Source organism: Anabrus simplex, chromosome 12, assembly GCF_040414725.1.
Source record: "Anabrus simplex isolate iqAnaSimp1 chromosome 12, ASM4041472v1, whole genome shotgun sequence".
Lineage (NCBI taxonomy): Eukaryota > Metazoa > Arthropoda > Insecta > Orthoptera > Tettigoniidae > Anabrus > Anabrus simplex.
In genome coordinates, this window is record NC_090276.1 from 31,687,613 (window position 1) to 31,701,549 (window position 13,937).

The 13,937-nt window shown below is 42.0% G+C and overlaps 1 protein-coding gene across 1 annotated transcript in view; it reads left to right on the top strand.

Moving 5' to 3' along the window:
* The window catches only part of LOC136884547 (uncharacterized), an 856,985-nt gene that overhangs the window by 751,840 nt on the left and 91,208 nt on the right, over window positions 1-13,937 (top strand). The window contains exon 5 of the mRNA XM_067156801.2: window positions 10,460-10,477. Coding sequence (XP_067012902.1) covers window positions 10,460-10,477 — 18 coding nt within the window. The remainder of the gene's footprint in view (window positions 1-10,459; window positions 10,478-13,937) is intronic.

Below are 13,937 nucleotides of genomic sequence, written 5' to 3' on the forward strand. Positions count from 1 at the left end.
TTCTTAAAAAAAACTATGTTGTAGAGAAGAGTGTATTATTAACAGTAGGTATGTAAAATTATGACAAATCTTATAGATTAGAAATAATTGTAAGCCTAAATTAATACATAAATAATTAGCATTAAAAACGACAAACTTCTTAAAAAGTGCAAACGGTTATTCTGACAAAGCAAAGAAAGCAGCTAATTAGGTGACCAGGTGACCATTACTTTAAAGGCCGAGTACGGTTAACCATTCCGGTTCAGGGCGTCCGTGGGTCTTCCGACCCCCTGCCGTTAACTTCTTGTGCGGAGATACACGGCAGACCTACATCGAAAATAAGCGAGGTACTCTAAAAAATGGGCTGCCTGGCCGAGGTGGTAAAGGCGTGTTCGGTTGGCCCGGAAGGACGTGGGTTGGAGTCCCCGTCAGGAAGTCGTAAAATTTAAGAAACGAGATTTCCACTTCCGGAGGTGCATATGGCCCTGAGGTTCACTCAGCCTACACAAAAAATGAGTACCAGGTTAATTCCTGGGAGCAAAGGCGGCCGGGCTTAAAGCTATCCACTCCACCCCATCACGTGCCGAGGTTAACAATGGTGGAAGCCTTTACCTTCCAATCCTCCAAAGGCCTTCATGGCCTGTACGGAGGTGACTTTGTCTTTGTCTTTGACTCTAAAAAAGGGAGGCACTCGGTCCCGGTTAGCACTAACAGTGAACCTTTACGTACTTGCAGTAGTAGTAAAAGTACAATATAGATTCTTTATTTCACGAAGGCTTATATGTAAGAAATAGGCTCATGGAGACGACTAATGGCGTGTCCGCAATCAAAACTGTTCGCAATCACATCATATTCATATACAAGGTAATAATGACTATGTCCACAATACCAACAGAAAGTATACTACACACAGCACAAATTGGCTTATCTGATTGAAGCCGCTTTTATTAACAAGATAACTCAACTTGTCTGGTTCTTACCGGCGACTGTTCTGTATCCTTGAATAACGTGTAAGTGAAATTTGGCTGGTTATTTAGTATTATGACGAAATGACTTGCCTTGTTAGTGTAGAAAGATAGAGCATTGACGTTAGTAAACCGGGCGAGTTTCTTGTGCGGTTAGTGGCCCGCAGCTGTGAGCTTGCATCCGGGAGATAGTGGGTTACGCCACTGTCGGCAGCCCTGAAGATGGCTTTCCGTGGTTTCCTATTTTCATACCAGTCCAATGCGGGGATTGTACCCTAATTAAGGCTACCCACTCTCAGCCCTTTCCTATCCCATCGTCGCCATAAAAACTATCTATGCCGGTGCGACGTAAAACAAATTTAAAATTTGACCACAGTATGTTCCTGCGACAGTTAAAATATTGAAGAGCGACTTATCTGGTTTTTCCCTGAGATGCGTGAATTAAGGCTACGACCGCTTTCCTCCCACTTCTAGCATTTTCCTCCCCCATCGTCGCCGTAAGACCTATATGTGTCGGTACGATGTAAGGCAAATTGTAAAATAAATACAAATTTAATGAACCAGTGAACAATTTTGAAACAAACATTTATTTTGACTCTTTGTGTTAGTTGGTTGAGTTATAAGCTTGCATTGCAGAGATGTTGAATGCGAACCCCACCCCTGAAGGTTTCCTCGTGGTTTCTCAGTTTCTCTCAAACCAGGCAAATTCTGGCCACATCAACTTCCTTTCTCTCCCATTGTCATTGAAACTATTCTTGTAGTGCCTTCTCCATTACTTAAGGTTGACCAGAATCACAGCGAAGTCTGCACGATGTTCGGTTGTCCTCATCGGTCTACTAGAATCTGGTCCTATCCAGTCCCGTATATTCCTAAGCCAAGCGTATTTCCTTCGACTGCGACCTCTATGTCCATCAATTTGGCCCTGACTGATCAGTTTTAAGCCGGCCCGGTGATGAAGGGGTAGCGTGCCTGCGTCTTACCCGGAAGCCCCGGGTTCTATTCCCGGCCAGGTCAGGGATTTTTACCTGGGCCTGAGGCCTGGTTCGAGGTCCACTTAGCCTACGCGATTAGAAATTTAGCAGCTATCTGACGGTGCGATAGCGGCCCCGGTCTAGAAAGCCAAGATTAACTTTTGAGAGGATTCGTCGTATTGACCACACGACACCTCGTAATCTGCAGGCTTTCGGGCTGAGCAGCGGTCGCTTGGTAGGCCAAGGCCCTTCAAGGGCTTTATTGCCATGGAGTTTGATTTGGGGTTCTTGAACAGTTTTAAAGTAGGATGTACTTAACATTGCTCATAATATGCCAAAGGTAGGTATTTTTCTTGACTGTATACACCAAAATTCGTTACCTCCTTATGCGGTCAAAACAATATTCGTGATTGTATGCTTTTTCTCTCTAGGGAAGGAATTTACATGTTTGCTGAAGATAAATATCTTATCCTTCTTAATATGTACTTTCATTCCCATTTCTTCACTTGCTGTAGTTGCGGTTCACAGCAACTTTTGCAGACTGTTGGCGAAGATGACCGTATCATCAGCATGTCTGATTGTGTAGGTAAAGACGCCAGCGTTTAAAAATACACACCGGGCGAGTTTGCCGTGCAGTTAGGGGCGCGCAGCTATGAGCTTGCATCCGGTAGATGGTGGCTTCGAACCCCACTGTAGGCAGCCCTGAAGATATTTTTTCGTGGTTTCCCATTTTCACACCAGGCAAATGCTGGGGCTTTACCTTAAGACCACGGCCGATTCCTTCCCGTTCCTAGCCCTTTTCTATCTCATCATCGGCATAAGACCTATCTGCGTCGGCGCGACGTAAATCCAACAGCAAAAAACTGAAAAACGCATTAATTATTAAAAGAAACATGTAATGTATATTCGGTAATATTTCTCACACTCTGAACTTATACTTAACTGTAGTTTATAGCAACTATAACCACTGTTTGTTGATAACCCCGTCCATGTGTTACATTTCAGCTCGTAGATCCTTTGGAACAAAACGTTAAATGTTAGCCTATAACGAAACAATTCTAGTTATCATTTAGATTTTCACATCCCGTGTAGCTATTCATGATGTATATTTTGTGTTTATGCCATGTAATGAATTGTATAAACACTCAAGGCGTTTCTAAAGGAAATGTGCCTTTCTCGATCAGGAGAAACAAAAAATTGAAACATGACGCATCAAAGGTTGCTAAGAGAAAGCAACAAGAATCTTAAAATGGTGCCATTTTAGCCCCATGCTAAAGACAACGAATGCCAACAGCAACAGTGAATCGTGGCAGAGGTAGTCGGATTTTTGAAGGGCGGAAAAAAGTCCATTCGACAATCCATGTCGTACAATGTCTGCATGTAAAAGATCTCTGGTGACACATTTGGTGTTTACCCGACAAAATTCATTAAATCTCAGCCATAGACGCCCAAGAGAGTTTCGGTTTACTCGGTCTGCCATCTAGTGGGTCTAGAGTAAAACGGAACGTCGAAATTGACGAGCAGACAGCCAGATGGCGTCAAATTGAAATGTCTGCACACGGTATCTGAGGCCATACGATTATTATTATTATTATTATTATTATTATTATTATTATTATTATTATTATCAGAACCATGCTCCATGGCTAAATGGTTAGCGTGCTGCCCTTTGACCACAGGAGTCCCGGTTTCAATTCCCGGCAGGGTCGGGAATTTTAACCATCATTGGTTAATTTTCCTGGCATGGGAGCTGGGTGTATGTGTTGTCTTCATCATCATTTCATCACGACGTGCAGGTAGCCTAGGGGAGTCGAATCAAAAGACCTGCACCTGGCGAGCCGAACCCGTCTCTTGGGATCTCCCGGCACTAAAAGCCATACGCCATTTTATTTCATAGAACCATTAGAAATTTATGCTTTGTTGTTGTCATTCGTTGTCTCTAGCATAGGGCTAACATGGCGTCGCTATTACATCATAGGGCACAATAAATTCCCTGTTGCTTTCTCTTAGCAACCTTTGATGCGTCATGTTTCATTTGTCTGTTTCTCCTGATGAAGAAAGGCACAGTTCCTTTTGAAACGCGTTGAGAGTTTATATAGGTCATTACACGCCATAAGCTCAAAATATAAATCATGAATAATTCTAGTTATTGTAAACATATTCTCACAAATCATTCGGTTCGCTTATCAATAAATGAATTGGAACCTTGAACTCTTAATGTGATCATGAATTGATTAGGCTTCAATATCAAATTAATTAAGCTAACGAATTTACTAATAAATTACATATGAACATCAACGCAATTAGGGTAAGTGCTCGATCAATTACTACAGATACACACAGTGCCAGGACACCACTTCTATTAGGGAGCCATAGGTCAATCATGGCAACTCACCAGGTGTGTACAGAAAGCGCCTTCGCAATTGAACATGATTCTAAACTAATCTAAACTCCAGCTGCTTAATTGTTTCCGGGCAGCCAAGATGACTGCTGCCCACAAAGACTGTCTCCAGACACAGAAGTATTACCGCACCATCTTAGCTTTACTGACAGTGTCTGTTCCATTACATGTCTTCAGAGAAGTGATGGAATATAATAATTACCCTACTGTTCTTAATCTCTGAGTTGCTCCCGGGCATGATACCGGTTCTCGCTTCTTTAAAAGAGACTTTTCTTCTTTTCCTACCGCTTTTCCCACACCTGTGGGGTCGCGGGTGGAAAATGCGTTGCGCATGTGCAGATGATCCTGTTTTACGGCAGGATGCCCTTCCTGACGCAACCCTATATGGAGGGACGTAATCAATGTTACGTGTTTCTGTGGTGGTTAGTACTGTGCTATGTTTTCTGAATGTGGTGAGGAGAGTGTTGGGATGGACAAAATACACCCAGTCCCCGAGCCAAAAAATAATCAGAAGCGATTAAAATCCCCGACCAGGCCGGGAATCGAATCCAGGACCCTCTGAACCGAAGTCCAGTACGCTGACCATTCAGCCAATGAGTCGGACTCGCTTCTTCTTTTAAAGAGTAGCCTTCATTAATTCATTTGTTACGTGCAATGTATTTGACCGAAGAACTTACGAGGAATCTACCCTACTTTGAGATCAATAAAGTGCACTTTTCTTATACCTCTTTAGTTTTGGCATGCTATGGACCACGTTGATTCGAATTCAGAGTACTCCTTCATCCTTTCCCTCTACAAATTCCTCCTCCTTTCTGTTCACGCTGTTTGGCTACGGGATTTTCCTTCTCTTCGAAAAGCTCTTGGTGATATTGATCTTTGACTTTTAAGAATCCCTTTTGTTGGTTTCCGTTTCTTGTATTCCTATTTATTCGAGGTACTTATTCATCTTTAATACTAGTTCTCCGTATATTTCCTGGTCTAAAAAAAGAAACCACATTTTACTTTGCAAAAATCAAATGATCATGAATACGTCTCACGGTCATGACCATCCATCAACGGCTGCTAATTTTAGATGGTAACCAGCCATATGTTGCGGTCTATATGAATATACAGCACTGTGAACCAAAGCAGAGTTGAACTCGAAATAAACAGTTCGAAAACAAAAATAATGATTGTAAACTGCCCCAACAACAACCACCACCAACCAGACATCACAAGAGTCTCTGTCTACTGGACCGTCAGCGCTTTGAATATCTGGGATCCATTCGTCACTAACACTGGCGTCAACAAACCTGAAATCCGCAGATTCATCGAAATTGCCATGAATTTCCACAGCAAAAGTGGCTCGCATCTGGAAAAATCCCTCTTGCCGTCAAGATGAAACAAACATTTGTGGGGACTCCCATGTTCCCTGTCACAACATACACAGCAGAAACTTGGAGTGGCAGACAATCACAGTACCGATGCCTTGTATTGTTATAAGGAATACCATGGATGGCACACCGCACAAACGAGTCAATCGTTGCACAAGACTGTGTGAATATAAGACTGTCAACCCTTCTGAGCGAACGGTTTTGAAATTCTTTAGACACATTGCCAGCAGACCAGAGGAAATGGAAGAATAGGTCATCGAGGAATAATTCCACAGCCGAAAATCCAGAGGACATGTACCATCGCGATGGACAAAACAACTCAAAGGACTGACGAGGGAGAGCCTGCAAGATGCAATTCATCATGCTCAGGGAGGGAATCTTGGTGGGGAACTGTCAAAATCTTGTCCCCACAACGTCATGTAGAGTTAGAGCATCAGAGAGAAACGATAAATAAAATAAAACGATGTAACTTCGTGGATTAAGAATAAACACATTTTCAACGAAAGTTAATTACAAGTAATAATAATAATAATAATAATAATAATAATAATAATAATAATAATAATCGTATGGCCTCAGCTACTGTGTGCAGACATTTCAATTTGACGCCATCTGGCTGTCCGCTCGTCAATTTCGACGTTCCGTTTTTCTCTAGGTCCACTCGATGGCAGACCGAGTAAACCGAAACTCTCTTGGGCGTCTATGGCTGAGATTTAATGAATTTTGTCGGGTAAACCCCAAATGTGTCACCAGAGATCTTTTACATGCCGATATCGTACGACATGGAGAGTCGAATGGACTTTTTACCGCCCTTCAAAAATAAGACTACCTCTGCCGGGTTTGAACCCGCTATCTTGGAATCCGGAGGCCGACACTCTACCATCGATATTAAATGAAAATGAAGTACGGACAACCTTAGGACGTAAGACAAAATATTCCCCTAACTCATTCTTTGTTGCCAGCTTCTCGCCCTTGTGTGCCAATTTGGACTCCTCATATAGCAATTGACCCACCTACCAAGACGCGTGGCTAGGGCATGTAGTGAAGGTCATTACACAAGCTTCTTGAAGCCACAATTCTCTATTGAATCGAAATCTATATCAAATTTTAATTCTTATACGTATAATTTCCTGAAATCCACTTTGTTGTGGAGATTGTTCCAATTTTTTTTAAAGGGAATGAAAAAGCAAAAATCGTCTTAATGCCACAGAATATACAATTCACATGTACAATATTAAAGAAAATTTACCTTTACGTACTACGAAATGCGTCTCTGTCTGAGTGAGAAGGTGATCTATACACTGTACAGGAGATACAATTCATCCAGCCTGAATGATTCAGACGATAGACCAAAAGTTCACGAGTTCATTTATGAAGTGGGTTAGAAGTGGAAGTACCGTTCGTAAATGATTCGATTTTGGCTTAACCCTATCAATACGAAGGTATTCCAATCAAGTCTTTGTGTTACCGGTGGTAGGACACTGAAGGTGTAGGCATAGGCAGGGAGAGGCTACCGGTGCTTTATCGCAAGTGGACTGGGGAAATGCCTGCTTTGTTCCCGAGTGGCGGGGATAAAGTGCGCGGCCACGCAACAAAAAAGCTACGCGAGTTAGTGCAACGTACATAAGAAAAGATGTGTGAGGATTTCATTCAAATACAATAGCTTCTAGATAAGACTGAATAATGCAAGTGAAAACATGGGACTACTTTCGGGTTCATTTCAGTCTTTATAAAGTCGTCCGGTTCCGTAATCGACTGGTTAGTATACTGTCCTTTTTTCTAAGTGGTCCTAGGTTCGGTTCCTACCGGAGTAGAGAATTTTACCCTGCGTTGATTATTTCATATGCCATGGAAACGGAGTGTTTTTGCTGTCATAAGTCATCATCCTAGGTAGGCCCGCATTCTGAAAGACGCGCAGGTTGCTCAAGGGAGTCAACTAAAAGAACATCCTCTCCTATGGTCACACGCAATTAAGCTTTTGCGTCCCACTAACCACTTTTACGGTTTTTGGAGTTGCCGAAGTGCCGTAATTTAGTCATGCAACGGCTTTTTACATTGCCTCAGCCGCTGAGTCACTCATCCCGGCTAATCACTTAAAATTAACACTTTAAATATCTTACTTTTATACTGTAAAACACATCAAAAGTTCTAAGAAAGCAGTGGGTTACTCTGTATTGACTTTATTATTGTTGAAAATCTCGCTGCGGCACGAATTCATATCAAATTTCATACCGTTGTTGTGTTAGACCCGTATGGGAGGCAGAGGTCATTTGGAAAGTGGGTAATTATCATCGAACGTAGAAGTGAAGGATTCAATTTAGTGAGGCAATGAAATTAAAATGTTTCTACGAAGTGAAGGGATGTGATTTGATGCAGAAGAGGTCTAAATTAAAACGACGAGAGCTCTCAGAACTGGCCAGGTAGAGTCGCTTTCCATATTATTGCATTTTATGTTCTGTTGTTGACATTTGAGTTGGAACTGTGCTCACTCTGAGTATACCTGTCAAGGCTTTAAGCACCTTCCTTATAGCTAATGTAAGTCTCTTCGCGAAAGGAAAAGGTGCTTTTTCTACTATTCGCAAGCTCCATAAGGATTCAAAGGTACGTCCTGTGTGTGCGGGACGCAGACGAATAATACACCCTTGGTATTCCTTGTCTGTCGTAAGAGGCGACTAAAAGAGGTGACCAAGGGATGATGGGCTTACAACCATGAGATTACTTGTGATCAGTACCATTACGTGAGGAACACCATGCGTCGATATTACTTGCGATTAGTACCACCATATGAGGAACATCATGGGGCTACGTTACATACAGTAGGACAGTACCATTATGTGCGGAACACCACGAGTCTGGGCGTTGCCTGTGATTAGTACCATCGTGTGCATCCCACAAAGGCGGGGGAGCGAGCGCTCGGCTGCACAGACTAGTGTTTAGCGGGGGAATGTGCCGAACGCTTCGCTCGAATGTGCTGGTTCAACTGTGTTCAGGATGGGTCTACGTTGTCTGTGATTAGTACCACTATCTGAGGAACACCAGGGATCTACCCGGTGCCCGTGATTTGTCCCACTATGTAGGGAAAACCATTGCTCTACGTTGCTTGTGAGTAGTAACCTCATGTGAGGAACACCATGAGTGTACATGGCCTGTGATTAGTCCCACTATGTAGGGAAAACCATTGCTCTACGTTGCTTGTGAGTAGTAACCTTATGTGAGGAACACCATGGCTCTGTGTTACCTGTGAGTGGTACATTTACGTGTGACATACCACGGGTCGGCGTTACCTGTGTGATTAGTACTGTCGTGCGAGGAACACCATTAATCTCCATTATCTGTAATTAGTACCACCAAATGGAGGAACACCATGGCTCTTCTTTACCAGTGATTAGTACCATTATGAGGGCCCGGTGACCTAGATTTTGGATCTCTTTGGACAAGAAGCATCATCCCTGAAAATAAGGCATTGTGAATTTGATCCACTGATTGTTTTAGGTTCATGATTATTCGTTTTAGATTCTAGACGGTGGATACACTTTGAAGTGTTAATTGTCGTTTCATTTCGTTGCACCTCGTACCATTACGGGACGATGACCTAGCTGTTAGACCTTGGCAGTAATTAGTATACAGGATGAAGCGAAATTCGCGCACTCGGGCGTCTCAGTGTAACTCCTCACATGCCAGCAATAAAAAAAATGTCTCTCACAAAAGTTCGCCCTGCGAGTGTATCCGGCAGAAACAGAACGTTGAAGAGTGGCAATCTGGTAACACTGTAACCACATGTAGGGTAACTACCTCTATCAGCACATATTAGTCGTGCTGTTCAGTTGGTGTGCAGTGGATAGAGTTTTGGGTTAGCATGCAGGAGGTCGAGGGGTTGATCCTGGTTTGAGGCGTATGTTTTTTATTTCGTGAATGTAGTCCAGGTGGTATGGTATCTGGCATCTTAATCGTCAACAGCGATTGCAGCGGGTCCTCTAGAAACCATTTGCACTTACATACTACGATCCTACAAAGGCACGAACATTCGTTTTCATGGGTCAGCTTTGAAAAACGCCATTTCTACGTCGTGGGCGTGAGTTTATTCGCACCATTTCGTCTACTAGGTGCGTTACAACGTGTTCAGCGTTACTAAATTTTCTAAATGTTGGATACATGTGACCTAAGAAACGGTGTCTTACTGTATTACAGTATGTAATGTCTGATGGAAATTAGCAAATAAAAAAGTACGCCTCAACCCAGGATCGAACCCTCGAACTCCTGCATGCCAACCTAAAACTCTATTCTCTGCACCAACTATACAGCACGGCTAATACGTGCTGACAGAAATAGTTAACCTACATGTGGTTACAGTGTTGCCAGATTGCCACTCATTAACGTTCTTTTTCTGCCTGATTTACTCGTAGGACGAAATTTTGTGAGAGGTTATTTTTTATTGTTGGCATGTGAGGAGTCGCGCTGCGACGCCCGAGTGCGCGAATTTCGCTTCACCCTGTATAGAGGGTAGATCTGTGCCAACAACTCAGGTTGTGCTGAAGCTCATGACCTCGTTAGACAAACACGCTAAACTGCTCTAATCTCAATATTGTGTACATCTAGATTACTCGTAAAATGTGCAGCTTCTTATTCGTACTTAGTAAAGTGACTTGCTACTAATTAATGATCCGAAACCAGTGTATCCTTCAGTGATTGATTAATCTGCACTGTAATATCTATGAATGATACGCTGTGATTCGTAAATTTTCTCATTGGTATTCTTCTTCTTTGTTTCAGGAATCTACGACCAATTTGGTGAGTAATCGCATCAATTTTGCTAATTCATTTTACATTTAGAAACAATTAATCTTAATTTTTTTCAAAGTATCTCATCTGTTCAATTACTTGAAAATGTAAATATTTAGTTGATAATCTTCTGTCGAAATTTTCCTTGCTTAAAGTGATAAGAAAATTCAGTTGTTGAACAAAATTCTGGACGTTGACTAAGGTACGTTACGTATGTTAATGGTGGGGAGAGGGAAGTTACTTCATTTTAAGGGGCAATATAATGCCACCGTTAGCCCCTCAATGAAAGTTATCATTGAATTGAGTAATGCGACTGAAAACCCTATTTTAAAAAGAATTGACTCAATTAAAAGCTTGAAAATATTTGATTTTAACTAGGAGACAATAATATATTCTCTACCATTTATTATGTTTTAAAGGTCATTTAACTTACAGTATTTAAAAAGGTATTACCCGCGTGTATTATAAAAAACATTCTGGCAGTTTTGATGTACGGAATCAGCCTTGCGACAGAGCTTGTGGTTCTAGAATTTGTTTCTTCAACCACCTTCCGTAATCGATGACGTTCATGTACTCTGAAGAATTCACTCTACTAGCTAGCGTGTGAATGGCTATGTTATGATGATGGCGATGATGATGTAAAGTCACAGCATGTACTTTACTTTGCTTTGAAATGTATGATCATTTTTTTATAGAAATCCTGTCCGAAGATCTGAAAATATAATTCCTTGGTTTCTCGCTTTCATTCAAGGCAAAAGCTTCGTCTGTACTTGACCACGGTCGCATATTTTCAATGTCAAAAATGTAGTCGTTAACATAAGGGTAGGCCAGTTGTAATACTGGTTTAGGTCCATAAGAAATGGATATATTTTTAGAATAGAAATTTTCATTTCTGGCACTAAGTTAAAAATTCAGCAATCTAAACACTTACGACTTATGCGCTTAATTATGGAGGTCTCGACATTCTCATGGCACAAACATACTGCCCACCAGCCATTGGATTTAACGAATTGAAATTAAAATCTCAAACCCTGACTAGAATCAAACCCGGGAGCCTTTTGATCAAAGCCCAGCACGCTAACTATAGAGCCATGGAGCCGGAAGTAGAGGAAGAGAAATAGAATCAGTCTGTAACAAAGTTAATGAATTTGCGATCAACGGTGTTCTGCAAGGAGGAAGTGTGTAATTACAATAATTATCCAATAATCCAATAATTATTTTATCTGGATAAAAGCCTGTTGAGATTAAGAACCGAGCTTTCAACCAAGTCTGATTTTGTTCAAGCTCGTTAACAGAATGTGGCTTTAATCCAGATGCAATATTTATTTTTAAAAATGATAGTGAGCTACGAAAACCTACGCTAATTAAAGAAGTGAAATCTTGGACAAAATTATCTTTACATACAGTATGCCTGTTGTACAGGAGTTGTCTTAGGACATCATATTCATAAGTTGTAAGTAACAGACATAAGGACTGCGAGAATGATTGCTGTTATAAACACGTGAGAAGCAATAGTAAGAGGGCACTCGAAATGAGAAGATGAAATTTAAGTTAGGAATCAAGTCTATGTATGAAGCTGTGTATATCAACAGATTTCGGAGGTGGGGTGATGTGAAACGGATGGATCAAGAATAATAAAATCGATGGTAAGAGAAGCAGAGGTATGCGCTCTTGTTATTTGAAGATAAGAGGCATGAAACTAAACAGATTTAGTTGGGAATAAAGTTTTGTGAAGTCTCATTAGCTGAATGGTCAGCATTGAGGCCTTCGGTTTGGAGGGTCCCGCGTTCGATTCCAGGCCGTGTTTGTGTTTGTCCCAACACTTTCCTCTTCATATTCAGACAATATACTACACTACCAGCCACCACTGAAACACGCAATAATGATTCCATCCCTCCATATAGGGTTGCCGTCAGGAAGGACATCCAGCCATAAAACAGGGCCAAATCAACATTATCCGACTCAGTTCGCACCCGCAACCCCACACGTGTGTGGAAAAAGCGGTAGAAAAATATGAAGAAGAAAGTGTTGTGGAATTTGCAGTTAATTTACAGGAGGTTCCATTCCGAATGCTACAATATGTACTGTATGTAATGCATAGACCCTAAATTTTTAAGCTATAATAGGTTAGTAAAATCCATAGCCTGCTTCCAGTCCTCCTACTGGGTCAGAAATGGAATAAATGAAGCCCCCATCTAGTGGCTAGGATAGGAATTATGCTGGCTGCCGAAGCCTGTCACACTCCTCTAGGGCAATGATTTATGACTGGCAGATGATATGATATTAGAGAGAGGTTCTGGTGTGAGAGATGAAACGCAAAACCGGATTACCCGGAGAGAAACCTGTCCCGCCTTTGCTTTGTCCAGAACAAATATCACATGGATTAACAGGAATTTGAACCCTGGAACCCAGCAGTGTGAGGCCAGCACGCTACCGTCTGAGTCACGGAGGCTCTGATATGTTGGAATAAAAACTAATTTGGTTATTAGGAACTGTCTTCCAGCCCGTTCTTCCGTAAAGTAGCGAGAGTAACATACATTCTAGGGGTTCTGATGGGGCGTACCCCTAATGTTTATACAAAACGCATAGCATAACCGTTGTGCAGTGTAGGACTTGTTTGTATCGCGCTGAGATTCCAATAGAGGTGTCAGCTTTATCTTCTCTCTTGGGAAGTTATTAAAACTCTCTACCCATTAGTAAACTTCAGGAATGGAAAACACAATAAACTTTTATTCTCATATTACCCTACGAGCTGGAGTTATTACCTTGCGTGTTTGAATATTCCCTCTTTCTCGTGATGTCAGTTCTCACAGTGAACTCCTGGATTATATATTTTTTCCTATAATATGAAAGTATCCATCAGAGAGGCGCGAGGTGTGATAATTTTTTCAAGCGTTTGATTTCTAATGGAAATGGAAAGGTGGAGGAGATGAGAATAAATCTGGTGTGGGGCCAGCTCTTCAGCTCGATGTCCGTTTTTGGAAGAGTTCATGGAGGAGGAGGAGGAGGAGGAGGAGGAGGTGGGTAATATGGATTAAACATCGCCTGTGCATTCGGCTGGAATGGCACGGAGAGCTTGGTTTGGAAATTATTCAAGACCTTCATCCCCTCTGTACACCCCCCCCCCCTTCAACCCCTTGCTGTCACTTGTCTGCTACCAGCAGCCCTCCCACACCTGGTGACTGACATAGGGAGGACCGGGGGTAGGTCTACAGCCAGTGGGGGATTAGGGAACCCCTTCCCCGCCCAACCCCCACATAGCCATTACACCACATGGCTCACGGAGATACTACCTCTCCTAGTGCAACATTCCACCAAAATCACACCTGTCTGCCAATTTGAATTATCATCGCTGCTGAATCAAACTAAAGGGAGTCAAGGAGAGAAAGAGGACAGAGATCTCAAATGCCTGAAGGGCTTTACAATATGCAGTAGTCGTAAAACCCTTGCCTGGTAGAGAATTCCTTCT